Source organism: Pongo abelii, chromosome 10, assembly GCF_028885655.2.
Source record: "Pongo abelii isolate AG06213 chromosome 10, NHGRI_mPonAbe1-v2.0_pri, whole genome shotgun sequence".
Taxonomy (NCBI): domain Eukaryota; kingdom Metazoa; phylum Chordata; class Mammalia; order Primates; family Hominidae; genus Pongo; species Pongo abelii.
Window position 1 is genome coordinate 130,053,140 of NC_071995.2, and position 18,632 is coordinate 130,071,771.

The 18,632-nt window shown below is 49.9% G+C and overlaps 1 protein-coding gene across 2 annotated transcripts in view; it reads left to right on the forward strand.

Moving 5' to 3' along the window:
* ADGRD1 (adhesion G protein-coupled receptor D1) overlaps window positions 1-18,632 on the forward strand; it is a 185,927-nt gene that overhangs the window by 150,668 nt on the left and 16,627 nt on the right. For both annotated transcript variants that reach the window (XM_024256382.2, XM_024256383.2), the window contains 4 exons: window positions 207-318; window positions 3,389-3,542; window positions 13,161-13,227; window positions 15,628-15,694. In XM_024256382.2, the coding sequence (XP_024112150.2) occupies window positions 207-318; window positions 3,389-3,542; window positions 13,161-13,227; window positions 15,628-15,694 (400 nt within the window). The remainder of the gene's footprint in view (window positions 1-206; window positions 319-3,388; window positions 3,543-13,160; window positions 13,228-15,627; window positions 15,695-18,632) is intronic.

The window sequence follows — 18,632 nt, forward strand, 5'->3', positions numbered from 1 at the left end:
TGTGTAGGGCTGGGTGGGCGTGGAAGGAGCTGGGGTCAGATCCAAGAGCAATAGGGAGCCATTGATGGTCCACAGCAGGGAGTGACAGCAACCCCTCTGGCTGCTCTTGGAGGAATGGATACAGAGACTTCGTGGGGCCAGGGAGCCCAGCCTGGGGGACTGGGTCGGCGCAGGGCCCGGGCCTCACACCCTGCCTCTGTCCTCAGCTCCGTGAGCACCATCCGGAACCAGCGCTACCACATCCACGCCAACCTGTCCTTCGCCGTGCTGGTGGCCCAGGTCCTGCTGCTCATTAGCTTCCGCCTCGAGCCAGGCACGGTGAGTGGACGCAGCTCTGTGTTCCTGCGCTGTCCTTCCCCTGCCTCCTTGGATGTCACTGGGTGGCACCTTCTGCTAGCTTTTTCAACTCAAATTTCAGAACCCATCTCCCCAGACAACCAGGGCTGTGGTTTTTCGGGGCAAGCAGAGATCGTGACGTGCATGAGCTGGTTTCTGTGCTGCATGCAAGCCTCGGGTAAAGCTGCCGCTGCCGCCACCCACTCACACTGCCTAGCACCAGCTACGCGTGAGGCACCGTGACAAGGGCTTGCATCTGCGAAGCCATCTCACCCTCTAACCAGCCTGTCATCCTCTCAGCCTACAGATAAAGGAATTGGGGCACAGGGCTTACAGGCCTTGGCCAAGCTGACAGCCTGGTGTGGGCAGACCAGGACTCTTGTCCGCTGCAGGCTGTGCCCTTCATCAGGTGCTTGACAGCAAACAGTTGTGCCACCTTTGTTCAGCGAAGCAGACCTGCAGACCTAGATGCCACCTTTCCCTGCCCTTTGCATGGAGTGGGGGATTCTCTGGGGCCTTAAGAAGTCTTAGACCTCACAGAAGGCAAAGAGCTGAGACTCTCTGAAGTGACCCAGCAGTGGAGTGACGTGGGCTTGTAAGCCAGTTGGTGGAAGAGAACAACAGAGGGCTGCCTGCTCCATGTGCGGGAGGAAAAAGGGAGCTGGTTCTGGCAGAAGCTCTTAGGAACCCATCAGGATAAGCCTGTGGTCTTAGGGTACAATCAGGATTGGCCAACAGAAGATGAACGCTTTATCCCATGCCTAGCGGGTCAGCAGAGCCTGTCCTCCTCGCTGCCCAGCAGAGCCCTTTGTCCCCATGCATGTCCTGGGGCTGCTGCCTATGGACAGACCCACCTTCCTGTGGCAGCAGGCACCTCCCTCCCAGGGCACCCCACCTCAGACTCAGGGGAGCGTCCGCGAAGTTCCTGGACGCACCGTGGAATGGACTGGGTGTGCACTGGCCTCATGTTCTCCTGCTGGACGCTTCTCAGGCTCCAGTGTGAAACCTCCCATGAGGATTCCTTACAGTGCAGATTTTGGTTTAGGAGCTCTGGGTGGGGCCCAGAATGCTATATTTCTATCAATCATTCAGGTGATGCTGACGCTGCCTGTCCAAGTCCATACTGGGGAGCGAGATCCCACTGTGTGCTGGCAGCAGGAGGGGAGGCAGGTCTGCAGCAGCTCCAGGTGTCTATAATCCCAGCTGGTGGCCCTAGGGGACTGGGAGAGCATCTTTCCTCCAGAACCCTGTGTCTAAATCCCAGGGAAGGGCTCTGATGGGTCCCGCTCTCCCAGAGACCTGTGTCTGAATCCCAGGGAAGGGCTATGATGGGTCTTGCTCTCCCAGAGACCTGTGTCTAAATCGCAGGGAAGGGCTTTGATTGGTTCTGGTCTCCCAGAGACCTGTGTCTGAATCCCAGGGAAGGGCTCTGATGGGTCTCGCTCTCCCAGAGACCTGTGTCTGAATCCCAGGGAAGGCCTCTGATGAGTCCCACTCTTCCAGAGACCTGTGTCTGAATCCCAGGGAAGGCCTCTGATGAGTCCCGCTCTCCCAGAGACCTGTGTCTGAATCCCAGGGAAGGGCTCTGATGGGTCCTGCTCTCCCAGAGACCTGTGTCTAAATCCCAGGGAAGGGCTCTGATGGGTCCCGCTGTCCCAGAGACCTGTGTCTGAATCCCAGGGAAGGGCTCTGATTGGTCCTACTCTCCCAGAGACCTGTGTCTAAATCCCAGGGAAGGGCTCTGATGGGTCCCGCTCTCCCAGAGACCTGTGTCTAAATCGCAGGGAAGGGCTCTGATTGGTCCTACTCTCCCAGAGACCTGTGTCTAAATCCCAGGGAAGGGCTCTGATGGGTCCCGCTCTCCCAGAGACCTGGGTCTGAATCCCAGGGAAGGGCCCCAGTTGGTCCTGTTTGAGTGATATTCCTACAGGGTAAACCTTTGTGCCCAAATGGGAGAGGATGATTGTAATGGTTGGTCCCACCAGAGCCTCTGGGGTAGGGAGGGGCTGCTCCCCAAGGGAAAGGGGCAGCTGGTCCTGGAAGACACAGGGCCAGGGGTTGCTGAGCCAACAAAAATAATAGGTATGTCTTATTTTGTATCTAGATAGATCGTGATGACAAGAAACACATTTAGTGGCTTGTACATTCCTTCTCTGAGAACTAACTGCCTTGGGCACATCTGAAGGACAGAACTTGGAGACCAGCAGAGCTGGGTTGTCCTGGGGTCCTTGGTTTGTGTTCCTTCCTGGGCTCTGGTTTCCTGGACCTTTTATCTAGAGCTAAGGGACAAGCCCTGGCTGTTCCCAGCAATTGGACTCACAGGGAGCAGATGAGTGGAGCCCCAGGAGGATCTGAGGCTGCGCTGTGCAGGGCCCAACTGTCCGTCCTGGGCACCTGGGGCCTCCAGGCCCCAGGCGAGGAATGGAGAGGTTCCCAAGGCCCTGCGTTTCTGTCCCTGAGCCCTATTGAGGGGAAGCCTGTGGAGCAGCATGGTCGCCTGAGCCCCTTTCAGTTCTGGGTAACTACAACTTGGAAGCTGCAGTCAATTTAGTTAGAACTAGAAGTCCCAGCATGTAGGGTTCAGCCACATGGCAGGCGGCAGGCTCCACACCTCTCTGGGAGCCACGTGGCTTCCAAAGTTCCCTGCTCCAGTCCTCACTTGAAGGGAGGGAAACTGTTCCATAGTCCCTGCCTTAGCCCCGGAATCCACCCTGATTGGACCAGGTGAGTCATGTGCCCATCCCTTAGCCAATCCTGTTGCAAGGAATGGATAGTTTTGCTGATTGGTTGGGCCTGAGTCCTGTGCCCTCTCCTAAACCAATCAGCATCCCTGGAGGCAACATGGTGTTGTGATTGGCTAGCCCTGAGTCAAGTGCTACACCCAAATCCCTGGGCTTGAGCAACAGGAAGATACCCTGGGAAGAAACATGGTCACATGACCAAAAGACGGCCCAGGACATGGGTACTGGGAGGCTGGGACCATAGCCACGCCCAGGGCCCGCCCAGGGCCCACCCAGGGCTGTCTCACCTCCCATCTCTGGTTAAATCCTAGACCCCCTGCCGGGTGATGGCCGTGCTCCTACACTACTTCTTCCTGAGTGCCTTCGCATGGATGCTGGTGGAGGGGCTGCACCTCTACAGCATGGTGATCAAGGTCTTTGGGTCGGAGGACAGCAAGCACCGTTACTACTATGGGATGGGATGGGGTAGGTGGGGCAGGGCAGGTGGGATGGCGGGGCAGGAGGGACAGGAAGAGACAGGTGGGGATGGGGCAGGTAGGACAGGATGAGACAGGTGGAAGTGGGGACAGAAGGGCAGGTGGGGATGGGGGGAGGTGGGAATGGGGTTTGATAGGATGGGACAGGGAAAGTCAGATGTGCTTTCATCTTCATATTATCCTTCTTGGTGCTTCCTGGAGACCCAGATAGGAAGGAGAATCCACTGGCTAATCAAAGGCAAAAATTCCCCATCACTTGGAAACATTTCCAACATTCCTGACTTGTTTAACAATTTTGGTGATCTTTTCAAAGAACCAACTTTTGGTTTGATTTTCTTTTTTGTTTTTCTATTATCTGTTTCTTTAATTTCTGCTTCAATCTTCATTATTTCCTTTCTTCTGCTTATTTTAGCTTTAGTTTCTTCTTCTTTTCCAGTGTGTTGAAGTGAAAGTTGAGGTTACTGAGTTGAGATTTTCTTTTTTAATATAGGCACGTATAGTTATATATTTCCCTCTACCCACGGCTTTAGCTGCATCCTGTATGTTTTGTGTCTTCATTTTAAATTCATCTCAAAGTATTTTCAAATTTATTTAATTTTTATTTGACCCATTGATTATTTGTGTTGTTTAATTTGTACATATTCATGAGTTTCTCACTTTTTTTCTATTATTGATGTCTAATTTTATTTAATTATGGAAAGACAACATATTTTGTATGATTTCTGTCCTTTTAACTGTATTAAGGTTTGATTTATGCCTTAGTAAGTATCTACCCTGGAAAGTGTTCCATATGCCCTTGAGAAAAATGTGTATTCTGCTGTTGGATGGAGTGGTCTACAGATATCTGTTAGGCCTAAGTTGGTTTATAGTATTGTTCAAGTCTTCTATTTCCTCGCTGATCTTTTTTCCAGTTGTTCTGTCCATTACTGAAGTATTGAAGTCACCACTTGTTGTATTGTCTTTTTCTCCCTTCAATTTGTTGATGTTGCTTCCTGTCACTTGGGGTTCTGTTTTTAGGTACACATATGTTTATACTTGCATCTTCCTGATGAGTTGATACTTTTACATTTATAAAACATCTCTTCATCTCTAGTATTTTATTTTAAAGTCTGTTTCTCCCATATGATTAGTAGAGTCACTCCAGCTTTCTTGCAGTTGCTGTTCGCAGAGTATATATATTTTCCATCCTTTTACTTTCCACTTATTTGTATCTTTGAACCTAAGGTATTATCTCCTGTAAACAGAATACAATTGGATTTTTAAAAATTGGCAATTTCTGCCTTTTGGCTGGGTCATTTAATCCTTTCCCATGTAATGTTATGATTTATATGGTAGATTCACATCAACAATTTTTCTCTTTGTTTTCTATATGTCTACTATCTGTTTTGTTTCTCTATTCTTCCTTTACTTCTTTCTTTTGAATTAAGTGAATATTTCCTAGTGTAACACTTTAATTCTCTTAATGATTTTTTTCACTTTTTTGTTTGGTTATTTTCTTAGCGATTGACCTAATGCTTACTATATACATCTTAGCATATTAGAATCTATTCCAAATTTATACTAAATTACAAGATATAAACATTATTTTTATATGGGCATATTCTGTCTTCCTTTGTTCTGTGATTATTGCTATACATGTTACATCTGTATAAGGCACAATTCAGTGATACATTTTTGTAACTATTTCTTTAATCTTGTATCTTTTAAAGAAGCTGGGATAAAAGGAGAGCAAGTACATATTTATAGAGTTACATTAACCTTCTGATTTCCATTTCTGATTCTCTGTATTTTTTCCTGTGAATTTGAGTTTCCATCTGGTGGTGTTGCTTGCTATGTGTATATATGTTTCTGTGTGTGTTAAGATTCCTTTTTGGGGTCATTTGCTTTCAGCCTGGAGAACTTTCTTTGTTATTTCTTGTAAGGCATGTCTGCTAGCAACAGATTTAATTGTTGTTTATCTGGAAATGCCTTTATTTCACCTTCATTTTTAAAAAGTAGTTTTTCTAGATATAAGATTCTTTTTTGCTTTTCATTCTTTGATTATGTCATCTCACTGCCTTCTGGCTCTATTGTGTCTCATAATAAGTCAAAACTTAATCTTACTGGGGTCCCTTGTATTTGAAGAATTGTTTTTCTGTTGATTCCTTTAAGCTTTCTCTTTGTCTTTCGGCATTTTAATTCTGATGTGTCTGGGTGTATATCTCATTGTGTTTACCTGTTTTTTTTTTTCTTTTTGAGACAGGGTTTCAATCACCCAGGCTGGAGTGCAGTGGCACCATCTTGGCTCACTGCAACCTCCACCTCCCAGCCTCAAGTGATGCTTCCACCTCACCCTCTTGAGTAGCTGGGACCACAGGTACATGCCACCATGCCTGGCTAATTTTTGTATTTTTGTAGAGACAGAGTTTCTCCATGTTGTCCAGGCTGGTCTTGAACTTTTGGGCACAAGCAGTCCGCCCACTTCAGCCTCCCAAAGGGCTGGGATTACAGGTGTGAGCCACCATGCCTGGCCCACTTTTTGGTGTTTATTGAGCTTCTTAGATGTGTAGATTAATTCTCTTTATCAAATTTGGGAACATTTCAGCCATTATTTATTGAAATACTTTTTATGTTCCTTTCTCTGTCTCCTGTCTTTCTGATATTCCCATTATGAACAGGTTGGTATGCTTAATGGTGTTCCACGTTTCTCTGAGACTCTTGATTTTTCTTCATTCTTTTTTTTTTCTTTGTTCTTCAAATTGCATAATCTTTCTTTATTTCTCTTCAGGTTCACTGATTCTTCTTTCAGTTTGGATCTATTTTGGAACCCCTCTAGTGGATTTTTAAAATTTCAGTTATTATACTTTTCAACTGCAGAATTTTCATTTGGTTCTTTTTTTAGAATTTTGATCTCTTTATTGCTATTCTGTGTTTGATGAGGCAGGGTCGTTATGCGTTCCCTTACTTTTTCAAAGATAGTTTCATTTAGTTCTTTGAACATATTTGTAATGATTGCTTTGAAGTCTCTTTTTTTGATAAATATGACAACTGAGCCTTCTCACAGGCAGTTTCTGTTGCCTGGATTTTTCCCCATGTATGTGTTACACTTTCTGGTTTCTTTGTATATCTCATAGTTTTTTGTTGAAGACTTGTCATCTTAGATGATACATTGTAACCACCCTTGATACTGATTCCCTCCTTCGTGGCTTCTCCCTGCTTGCTTATTTATTTGTTTAGTAACTTGGCTGGACTATTTAGCACAGTCTGTTTCCCTTGTGGTGTGATTCCTCTGACATCACTCCCCAGAGGGCAGTCTTAGGCATGTGCAGTCACCCTGGGATGGCAGTGGTTTTAGCAGGGCTCTCTCTGTGTGTCTCCATGGCCTCTTTCTCAAGCTATCTGCTTATGTTTGTATGACACCATCTGTTAGCTTCCAATAATTGCCAGCCTGTGGCTCTGTTGTTTCCAACAATAGCTTGGGGCACATGCTGCTCTACAGCTTGATCTGATTAAATCCAGGCCCCTATTTCTCCGCATCCTCTGCACATGTACCCTAAAACTTAAAGTATAATAATAATAAAATAAAAAAATAATAAAAAATAAAAATATTTCCATCTTCTTGAGAAAAAAAAAAAATTCCAGGCCCCTTCATAGGGGTATTTTTGAGGCCAGTCTTTGAGGTTTGTTCTGACCCCAGGAAGGCTCCTTAGCTGTCCCTTCCCTGGCTCTCTCCGGTAAACCAGCTGGAATATGGTTCATCTTGGTGTTGTCACGGAGCCACCAGCTTCCTCTTCATTCCCTGCTGCAAAGGTTCTGTTCTTTCCCAGACTACCTCAGGCTTGAACTTCTCCACTCTGGTTCAAATCAGTTCCCATGGGGAGCACTTTGGAGTTCTTTAACCTAATGGGTAGCTTGTTTTCCTGGGAAGAATTCCTGAGGCACTGCTCTGGAGCTGCAGGCAAGGACAGTGGCCCACTTTTTGTGGAGTGACATGTCTGCCTCTCATGCAGGGCACTGAGTGGGGGAAATAGCTTTGAATCTTCAGAGCTTGTCTCTCCCAGTGTAGAACCTCTGCCCTGTGCGTCAACAGAGATGAGGGCAGTGAGGCCCCAGTGTTCTGAGCCTGCCACACCTGGACAGACCCTGCATACTCTGAGTTGGAGGAGGAAGGGAGTCCCAACCTTTCAGCTGCTTTTACCTGGAGTAGAGCTTCTAAAGCACAAAGTTGGGGGGAATGAGAAATGCCGGCAGCCTTCCCCACCTCCCCCAGCCTGGGGAGATACCGTAGCCCTGGACTAGGAGCTGGAGGGAGTGGAGCCCTGTCTTCTTGCCCACACCTACTTGGAGCAGAGCCTGTCTCACTCCACGCTGGGCAGGGAAGCAGGTTTTGGCTGAAGTGCCACAGACTCAGTCTTCTTACAAGATTTAGTAGATTTTCTTGAGCCAGTTTTTCTTAATTTGCTGTATACCCTTAGGAAAATGTACAGAGAATTAAATGAGTGATAGCTGTCTCTGGGGAGGGGTCTGCTGAGCGACTTGTGCTGTCATTCTGGAAGTCAACTCCCCAGTGATGTGGCTTCTTTGCTGAGCTTTGCCCTTGCCCATCCCAAGGGGTCCCAGTGAGCACTGGAGGCTCTGGGTTGGGCTGTGCATTGACACTTAGCATTCTCGCAATTGTTGTGAAACACTGACCAGACATGAGGGACCTGCTACTTGTTTCAAATACATTTAATTTTCACAGTCTTCATTATGCAAGTAGCAGGTAAACAGGCTTACTTTGTGCTTTGAGTTGGCAAATGTAATTTATCTGAGGATTAAGTGGAGGTAAATTGTGCTCCCCTCGTGGCTCCCTGGGGAGACTGAAGAGGCCACTTGGGCAGCCACCTCCAGACTGCGGCTGGTCATGCAGGGAGCTCCCCGAGTCACCACGGATGTCCTCCGTCCTGCCTCGCTGCTCATGCTGTATCATCACGAGGATGCTTTTGCACACGCTGGTCCTGAGACCCGTGTCCTCTGCCCTCCCTCCAGGTCACGCATGAACTGCTTCTTCAGGCCTCTGTGATGCCCCAGAGAGGAGAGCTGCTCCTTCTGATGATATCTGACCTCATCAGGGAGGATTTAGAGGATGATTTACGGCCAACTATCTGTAGTTTATTATAGTTTCTTTATGGGTACAGTCATGTAATTTAGAGGCATATGTGCATGTGTGCACGCACACACACTCACACTCTCCATAAGCCACAGAAAAGACAGCTGGGGTGAACGAAAAGTGTCTGCAGGATTTGTTGCTAGAGTGAGAGGAATCTATGTAGCGGGGCTGTCTGTGTCGCCGATAGGATAGGGTTGGGGTGTGTGTGTGACAGACAGAGAATCTAAGCCAAACCAATCCAGCCTGGAAGGATGTTTTATTTGATCTGCACAATGCTGGAGGGAAAAAATGAATTATTTGCCAATATTTTAAGATTGAGGGATTTTACACAAGATTACAAAGTTCTTTTGAAAAATGAGGAGATCCGATGCCCTGAGTTTATATTCCTCCTTGACAACAGCGGCTACAACTGTGTGGTTTCTGATACCAATGCGGCCCCAGTAGGAGACTGAGCTTGTAGTCCCTAACACAGCTCTTGCAAATGGAGCGCTGGCTGGTTCTGTGAGTCCTGCAACCTCCATCTATCTCCCTGTCAGCTTTCCCTTAATTAATTTCATCAGGAGCCCAAGAACTGTGTCTTTCATTCCAAATGGATTGGAGCTGGCTACAAGCTGAAGTCGGGGGGTCTGCAGGCAGTTGGGCTCTTTCGACCTTCGGTTTTTAATTAAGGAGCTGGAGGCCCACCCAGAGCATGGTGGGGGGAGCCCCTGGGAGGTGGCTTCTTCCTGCAGATTTCACCCTGGCCTTACTCTAGTTTTTGAGCAATATTATTTTTTGGAAACCTAGAGACTGTTCTGAAGCTGAGGTGGGGTGGGGGTGGGGCATCAAATCCACACCTTACCTTAAGGTGTTGTTGACTGCTAGACTTGTGCGAGGAACTCTGAAGGGAGGGACAGATAGCCTCTGTCCTCAAGGAGTCCACAAGGTAGCCAGGAGGGCAGAGTGACAAGCATTGGAGAGTTTACGTATCACTGAAGCAGACAAGAAACTCTGATTGCAAACTCAGAGGTGAAGAGAATGTAACTCGTTTTATTTTTCTTTATTGCAACTTAGTTTCTTTTGTGAGCTCCTATTCCTCTGGGGACAAAACTTAATCTTAGTTCCAGGCCCCACCTTTCTCTGAAGCTGCATTTTCATTCCAGGGAGATTGCATAATGCCACGATCACAGGAGGGGGATCAGTCAGGGTAGGCGGGCAAGGCTGCAATAACAAACAGCTTCCATCCTTCCTTGGTTTTAAAGAACAAATATCATTTTCCTGTGCATGCTACATGTCCACGGTGGCCAGTGGTGGTGGACAGTGAAGAGCCCAGGCTGACAGAGAAGGCACCGCCTCGAGCCATTGCTGGATGCTGTGCAAGGGAAGGGGTCAGAGAGGACACTGCACTGGAAATCATGTGCTCAGCCCTTAAGACATGTGTCCCTTCTGTACACAACTCAGTGCCCAGAACCAGCCCCATGGCCTCAAGAGCCCCGAGGGGCAGGGGTGTGGACCTCCCCTGTGCTCACATGTGGGGCATCTGGAAATAGGTGGCACCAGTGACTTCCACAGTTCCCTGGTATTGTCTCCCTCCACCCCATCTGTCGAGACACCTTGCCCCTGCGCCCATCCTCCCAGGCCTTCGCTTCACCCACCTCAGTTAATCTCTCATAACACATGCTCCTCACCTGCCCCTCAATCTTAGGGGGCAGATGCCAAGGACAGCACCAGTCCGGTCCCTCTGAAGGTCACCGTGTTGCAAAGAGGAGCACCCAAAGTAAATGTTTGTGATAACAGGGCCAGAGGGACTTCAAATTGTCTGCAGAAGCATGTTCCAGGTCTGCCTGGGTTACTGTGTGAGAGTTTCAGATGACAGCAGTGGTGGGAAAGGGGTGAGGTCTGAGCTGGTTGATGATAGAGATTATTGCAGGATTAGCTTCATCATCGAGGGGCTCATCATTCATAGACAGCTCATATCATCCTCATGCCCTAATGAGGAAGGCAACTCATTACATTCCCACGGTCTGAGCACAGAATTTCGGCTGGTTCCTTGCAGCTGCACAGCTGGTCCCAGGCAGCCCCAGGAATAGAACGAGGTGTCTTCTGGCCCCAAAGCCCAAGCTCTTCCCACTCACTGTCTTCATCTTACTGCCCCTCTTCTTATCCTCCCACTTAGGAATGTTTTCTTCTTAAAAAGCCCCACAAAGTCACTCATCCAGACTTCATAGCTCCTGCAGCTCATTTTGGAGAAAGCAGACAGTGGGGCCCACCCTGTTCTCAGACCCTTTGTCCTTGCCCATGGCTTGGCCTCTGCTGGACACAGGGGTAGATGCACGGGAAGAAATGGCAGAGGAGCTCACGTAGGGAAACTCAAAGTGACAGGATGACAAAGGCCCACAGTCACTGCTGGGCCCCAACTGTGTGCCTCTTCCACAGAGGCTGCCTGGTCTCCTTCTGGACAACTTTATTGCCCAGACATTCTGTAATGCATTTAAATCCTTTTGACATTTAAAACAAAGTATTTCAGAGACAAGACTGTCCAGGAAATGTCTTTCCAGGGTAATTAACTTAAAACCCAAACCCTGATGTTTGGAAGGGCAGGCACGGCGTGTACTCCGCCCCCAGAGGGCACTGGAGGGCTGTGGCCTGGAGGCACTCGGGCGGGTGCCGGAGCTGCTGGTGGATGCCAGGAGCCACCTTCCCTCCTCCTTCTTCCTCTGGAGCAGAAATCTCCCAGAACCTGTATGACTTCAGCTACTGAGGCAGAGAGCCGCATGCTCTTCGTGCGCTTCTGTCCCCCACCCTGCTTCTCTTGAGCATCCTCCTGGGGAAAAGGTTCAGGGGTGGAGTAAGGAGCTGGTCCTTTGCAGTCTCTCCATCTCTCTCCCATCCTTCCCTGCAGAGGGAGCAGAGGACAGAGGCTGCTGTGCTCAGGGTGGCTGCACCAGAGCAGGCCCCGTGGACAATGCCCCACTTTCTGAGTAACCAGAAGTGTGTTCTTTTCAGAAACAGATTCCCATTCGTGCAGGATCTGTTTCAAAGCTCACATGTGCATGTGGAAGCAGAGCCATGTTTCCAGACAAATTCCGTGGATGGCTGAGCTCGAGGAGTGTTGCAATGCGATCTTCCTTTTGGAGAGTCATAAGACACATTAGCCTACAAAACCTCTGCACTTTCAAAGTGAAAGTTGAGGCCAGTTCAGATTTGGGTTAGGTCAGTTTCTACAAGTAGTGTGGCCATAGAGTGTTTTCGCTGCAGAATGACGAAGCTCTGGGGACTGCTGTGATCCAGATGCTTTCTACCTCATTCGTGGGCCTCCCTTCTATCACCACCCCCCAAAGTCTCACTTGGCTTTGTCAAATATTAAACACGTTTAATTTGTCACACTCAGTTTCAAGTAATAGAAATCCAACTTGAACTGGCTAAGGCAAAAAGGGAATGTAATGGCTCATATAACAAAAAAGTTCTAAGATGCTGGACTTCAGATATGGCTTGATCCATGCGCTTAAGTAACATAATCAAGATTTTATTTTCTTTTTCCGTTTCTCAGATCTGATCTCCTCTGTGTTGGAGCCACGCACTCTCTTGTGGTGCCAAAATGGCTGCCCGGACCCCAAGCTCACTGACATCCTTATCCTCTTAGGGGCTCGGTAGAAAAGAGTTTCTTCTCAGCAGTTTCGAAGAAAGCCCTTGATTGAGTCTCATTGGGCCAGCCAGGGTCACATGCCTATCTTTGAACCAATAGCTGTGGCTGGGGGATTTGATGTTCCAGTCAGCCAGTCCTGGGTCCCATGCCTCAGAGCCAGGAAGAAACCAGCCCACCTGGACCTCATGGAAAGATGGAGCATGATAGGTTCCCTAAGGAAATTATGGGCTCGAATAGTATAAGAATGTGGACTGTGTGCGTGGCAAAGTCAGCCACGCCCGATGTCCCCTCAGTCCCAGCTGATCTCACACCTTTCCACCGCTGCTCTGGAACAGGGCTTCTCAACCAACACTATGAATACTTGGGCTGGGTGACTCTTGTGGGGCACTCTTGTGCATTGTAGGGTGTTTAGCAGAAGCCCTGGCCTCTGCCTGCCTGATTCCATCCCATTATGACAACCCTAGATGACTTAAGCCATTGCCAGTTCTCTTGTGGGGCCACCTTGGCCCTGGTTGAGAACCACAGGTCTAGATAGACCAAGCTGAGCTTCCCTTCCTGCCAGTAACAATGCCACATCTCACCCACGTGGTTTGTTTTGATGAAGACTCATACACTTTGTCTAATACATAAGTGTGAACATGTGAGTATGAGTGTGTGTGTGTGTGTTATTCCTTTGTTTAGACTAAAAGTTCTTTGAGGATAGGGGCTGTTCTGTGTCCCAACAATTAGCACATAGTTCCCTCTCTGTATACATATATCAGGTGTACAAGGAATGAAGAAAGGAAGGAGGGGGAGGGGGGAGGGAGGGAAGAAAACTGGAGCAAGTGAACATTATATTCTCTGGTCTTCTGCAGGTTTTCCTCTTCTGATCTGCATCATTTCACTGTCATTTGCCATGGACAGTTACGGAACAAGCAACAAGTAAGTGCAGGGCTTTGCCTTGCTTTTGGCAGGCGTTCCATGGAACAGCTTGTGGCGAGAGCCCCATGGCTCTTGCCTTCCTGTGCTGTTCTGGGTGCAGGGGTGCTGTGCAAAGCTGGCTCCCACAGGCCTAGCCAGTGAGAAAGTCGTGGTCCAGGGAGAGGGAGAAACAACCCAGCTGTGCTCTGGATGTTTTGGGGCCTTGGAACTAGCAACAAAGACCACAGAGTGCCTCCAGGAATAGCAGGGGGCCTGGTAGGAGTTTCTGCTTGGAAATTTTTCATCCACGTGGTCTTCTCAGACACAGTTCTGGTCATCCACGGAGGCTAAATTGTGACCCTTTCACCCTTTCTTGGGGTGGTCAGTAAGGGCACTGTGCAGACCGTGTGCCCAGTAACTCACAGGGAGCAGGTACACGCATGTTGGAGTAAGTGGGGCCTACTGTGCACCAGGCAGGTGGTCTTGAGGGTCCCATTGCTTGGGTAGTAGGGGATGGACCTTATGATGTCCAGTATCTCCTGTTGCCACTTGAAATGCAGCTCATGGGTCCACAGTTGTGTCAGGAAGAGGATGGGATGATGCTGAGGGACCAGATCAGCTGTTCAGGTTCCAGAAATATGATTTTCTTTCCTTACAAGTAAAAGAGCTTTCACTCAAATGTCACTTGGAAGCTGCTACCTGTTCTAGCCATGCTGAGAAACCACTGAGTGAAAACATGGAAGATAAATATTGATGGTGCTTACAAACAGAAAGGAAGTTGAGCATTTTCACAGCTTCAGAATGAGATAATAGTACAGACGAATAGTGAAACTGGGAGAAATCCAGCCTTTTCCATGTTTCAGGTTCCCTGAAGGCGAAGCATTTGTAGAAGGCAGTGTCTGAGAGCACAGTGAAACAAGTGTGGTTATGCAGATCACTGTTCTGGCCCATCCTTTCAATTCTGGATGCTGTTAGAAGTTGAGGGACTAATTAGAAGAAGAATGTTCTCTTCAAACACAGCTTGATGGCATTTGTTTCCTTTTATCGCATCTGGAGCTTGGGGATGCTGAACTCACTCACAGTCCTGAGTCCCAGGGTCTGACTCTAATATAAGCCTTTTCCCACACTCTTGCCTGAAAGCCAGGCAGCACCAGCCAGGTTCAGGAAGCTCACCAGGTTTCTGAACAGGATAGAGTATCTATCAGAAGCCCCTCATCGACTTAAAATTCTGCATGAAATGCTGGAAAGCACAATCTCTGTCTTTGCAGAAGCATCCCACTCTCCAGAGAGCCTGGTTTGAATCGCACCTTTGCAGAGGTACCACTCAGACTTGCGGTGCATTTTCCTTTTAAACAGTGCATCCTCAGATGAGAGGTTTCTCCTCTCCGTGCTCTGGGTGTGCAGCTGTGAATGAGCCTCTTGCAGGTGCTGTCTCTTGTTTTGGGGCATTTGCCGTCTCCTGGTCCGGGAGGCTTTGGGGAGGAATGGGGGCAGGGAGGCAGTGTGCCCACAGTGATCTCTGAAGTCACCTGAGCTATTTAGGGCTCAGATTCCTCATCTGCAGGATGGGAGTGATCATAGCGCCCACCTCAGGGGCAGCATAGGATTAAATGGGATGATGGAGTTTGTTGCGCTGTGGGGCAGACCTGCTGCTCAGTGAGCAGTCACCGAGGGATGAAATAAGCCAGCCCCGGGGAGACATCACATTGTGTGCTGGTGAGGACTGCACCACGCACCTGCCCAGATGCAATTAAAGACACTCCAGGTCCTTGGGAAACAGTGTCCAGGAGTCAAGAAGATGAGAGGTCCTAGGGAATCTTTGGCTCTTGACAGTGCCGTAGGCTCTGGAGACGAAATTGTGAAGGAGCTGGCTTTTTTTTTGCCTGAGTTCTGGGGGTCACTTCTCAGAGGCCAGATCCTCAAACTGGACCCTCCTCTCAGGACATCAGAGCAATCACTAGGACCCTCTGGAACCTTTCCTCTCAGTTGGAGGGCTGAGGGAGTGGAACTGACCCCAAGCTTTGGGTATATGGGAATGGTCGGGTGCTGCATCGCTGACAACTCATCAGTATGGTAATCCCTCACAGAAGGCCCCTATTGGGTCATATTTGAAGTGCTCTGCAGGAAAGCCAGTCCCCAGCAAAGGTCTATTTCATAATGAAATTAAAATCTATTTTGGATTTTGGCTAAACTCTCCAGAGGTTGCTGTCCTGGTCTTCAAACCTGGAAAATCCTTTCCAAGAATGAGATGTGGGATCATCATGGATAAAAATACATTTGCAGGGATTAGGAAAGTTGTATGACTGCCCCAGGTGGACCCTGTAGCTGAGAAAGACATCACCTTAGCAACTACTTTTGGATGAAGGTACGCTGGCAGGTGGAACGAGGTTATTGAAGTAACGGCTCTGCTTCCCTCCGCAGTTGCTGGCTGTCGTTGGCGAGTGGCGCCATCTGGGCCTTTGTAGCCCCTGCCCTGTTTGTCATCGTGGTACGTTTCCTGCCCTTGTGGGCGCAGAGCGGGGCTGGGGAGGGGCAGGAGGAGAGGGTGCGGGGCTCTGGAGATGGCATGGGGCCCCCCGAGGAGCTTCTGAAGGATGCAGCGTCGTTCCTCGGTCACTCCTCACTAGGGCTCCTCTGGGCCAGTGACTGAGGGTCTTATTTCCCTGAATGCTCAGGAAGGCGGTGCTTTCCAGGCGGGTCCACTCAAGGCCCCAGGGCTCTTCCAGCCGAGGCGGCAGGTGCAGGCACACAGCCCTGAGAACAGCACAGGCGCGGGCTCGTCCTTCCCCATCCTCCGGCGCCTTCTCACCCTCCGGCTAGCTCCTTGCTGAGAAGTCACCAGGACTCCAAGGCTGCAGAGGGGAATCTTAGCAGAAGCCTCCTGGGAATCACACATAACTGTTACAGTGGTTTGCAAGTGACAGAAAACCCAACTCAGAGTTTTTTGTTGTTGTTTTTGTTATTGTTTTTTTGAGACGGAGTCTCACTTTGTCTCCCAGGCTGGAGTGCAGTGGTGCGATCTCACCGCAACCTCTGCCTCCTGGGTTCAGGCGATTCTCCTGCTTCACCCTCCCGAGTAGCTGGGATTACAGCCATGCGCCACCACACCCAGCTAATTTTGTATTTTTAGTAGAGACGGGGTTTCACCGTGTTGGCCAGGCTGGTCTCGGACTTCTGACCTCAGGTGATCTGCCGGCCTCGGTCTGCCAAAGTGCTGGGATTACAGGCGTGAGCCACTGTGCCTGGCCCCAACTCTGAGTTTAAACACGGATGGGGATGTACCGGCTTCTGAGTCGGGACCATCTGTGGGGAGGCTGTGCCCGGGGCTCCTGCACCGCGCTGGGATGAGGCTCGTCTCTCATCTTCTCTGCCTCCCCGGATGAAAATGGAGGCTTTTTCCCAGCACTCCCAGCGGAAGTCCCAGGCTGGTTCTCATTGGCTGTGGTGAGTCATGTGTCTGTCCCAGAACCAATCAGGGAAATGGGATGGAGTCCAATGATTGGTCAGGTCTGCCTCACGTGATTTCTTTGTGCAGTTAGCACCGGTGGACACCAGGAGCTGCTGGCATGATGGGGTCGTGATTACAGGGTGTGACCTCAGCAGAGTCTGTGCTTTCCCTTCTGTACTTCCACGTGCCTGTCTCTGAGGGCCCTGGCTGGTTGGGCCCGGGCTGTGCGTCCTGGCCCAGGCTTCCCGTCTGCAGGTTGGGTCAGGGCCCCGCAGCGAACTGGAGCAGCTCCCTGGGCTGAGGGGCGTCAGGGGCCAAGGGGCGTTGGGCGGGGCGCCACCAGCCGAGGGGCAGGAATCTTTGTGCAAGCAGAGGAGGTCGCAAGGGAAAGGCTTGTGGCATCAGAGCCTCCCTCACAGCGTCTACAGAGCTCCGAGTAGGGCTGGTTTTTCTTTCAGTGAGTCCCTGTCAGCTCCAGAGGGGACGCCTTTGGGGCTGTGCGGTTGAGCTCTTAGGATCTGGGGCCAGAGCGTCTCCCTGGGGCTGCGTGAGGATCACCTGCCATCGCTTTACCGACTCTACCCTTTAAAGAGTGTCAGAGGCTTCAGTGAGAGGTCCTCGCGCTCCCTGGGGGTCTGGGAGGACCATTCATTTTGTCAACCAAAATGCAAAAACGCTTTCAGAACGGACTCCAGGCCCTTCAGTCATCAAACTCCTGGCTGGAGCATGGCCAGTTGGGAGGGGGTTTAAAGGACGTTTAGTGACAGAGAGTGGGAAGGGTAAGTTGTATTCAAGTCTGCTATTCTTTATTCTCCCCCTCTGTACTGACTTGAACCCTCTAGAACTGCAGGGCCTGGGCAGAACAGGCCCCTATGTCAGACATTGTCCTGGTCATCTGGCTTTCATGTCTGACCGTGGTCAGTGACAGCTGGGGTTCCGAGGTGGCTCTGCCTGGCTCCTTCACCACCCATATGGCGTGGGGCCCGGCGCCAGGAACCCAGCACCCCTGTGGCTCCCAGCTTCACTAGAGTCCCTTTTGTCATTCCCGAGGGGACATTACCTTTAGGGCCCCACCCCCTACCCCACTCCTTGTTGTCAGTGGCCATCATTCCTGGAGGACAGAACGAGCCCTCAAACTCATTACATAATTGAATTACCTGGGGGGTTGTTTTGTTTTGTTTTGTTTTTTTGCAACAGAGCCTTCGCTCTGTCGCCCAGGCCGGAGTGCAGTGGCACGCTCTTGGCTTACTGCAACCTCTGCTTCCCAGGTTCAAGCAATTCTCTTGCCTCAGCTGGGACTACAGGCGGGTGCCACCATGCCCAGCAAATTTTTGTATTTTTAGTAGAAACGGTTTCACCATGTTGGCCAGACTGGTCTCAAACTCCTGACCTCAGGTGATCCACCCGCCTCGGCCTCCCGAAGTGCTGGGACTGCAGGCGTGAGCCACTGCGCCCGGCCCTGGGAAGCTTTAAGAGTATTCCTGCCTAAGCTGCACCTCCTGAAGTTTCGGCTTCTTGGCCTTTAGAATCTTCCAGATGATTCTCAGCACAGCTGGCTTGAGGTCCTCATGCCCTCCTGGGACATTGGTAGCAACAGGCAGATTGGAAGGGAGGCAAGAGCTAAATGGGGCAGCCTTAAAAGATTCCAGGTTCAGGCCGGGCACGGTGGCTCACGCCTGTAATCCCAGCACTTTGGGAGGCCGAGGCGGGCGGATCATGAGGTCAGGAGATCGAGACCATCCTGGCTAACACAGTGAAACCCCGCCTCTGCTAAAAATACAAAAAAAATTAGCCGGGCGTGGTGGTGGGCGCCTGTAGTCCCAGCTACTCGGGAGGCTGAGGCAGGAGAATGGCGTGAACCCGGGAGGCGGAGCTTGCAGGTGAGCCGAGATCGCGCCACTGCACTCCAGCCTAGGCGATAGAGTGAGACTCTATCTCAAAAAAAAAAAAAAAGATTCCAGGTTCAAGTGCAGAGGCC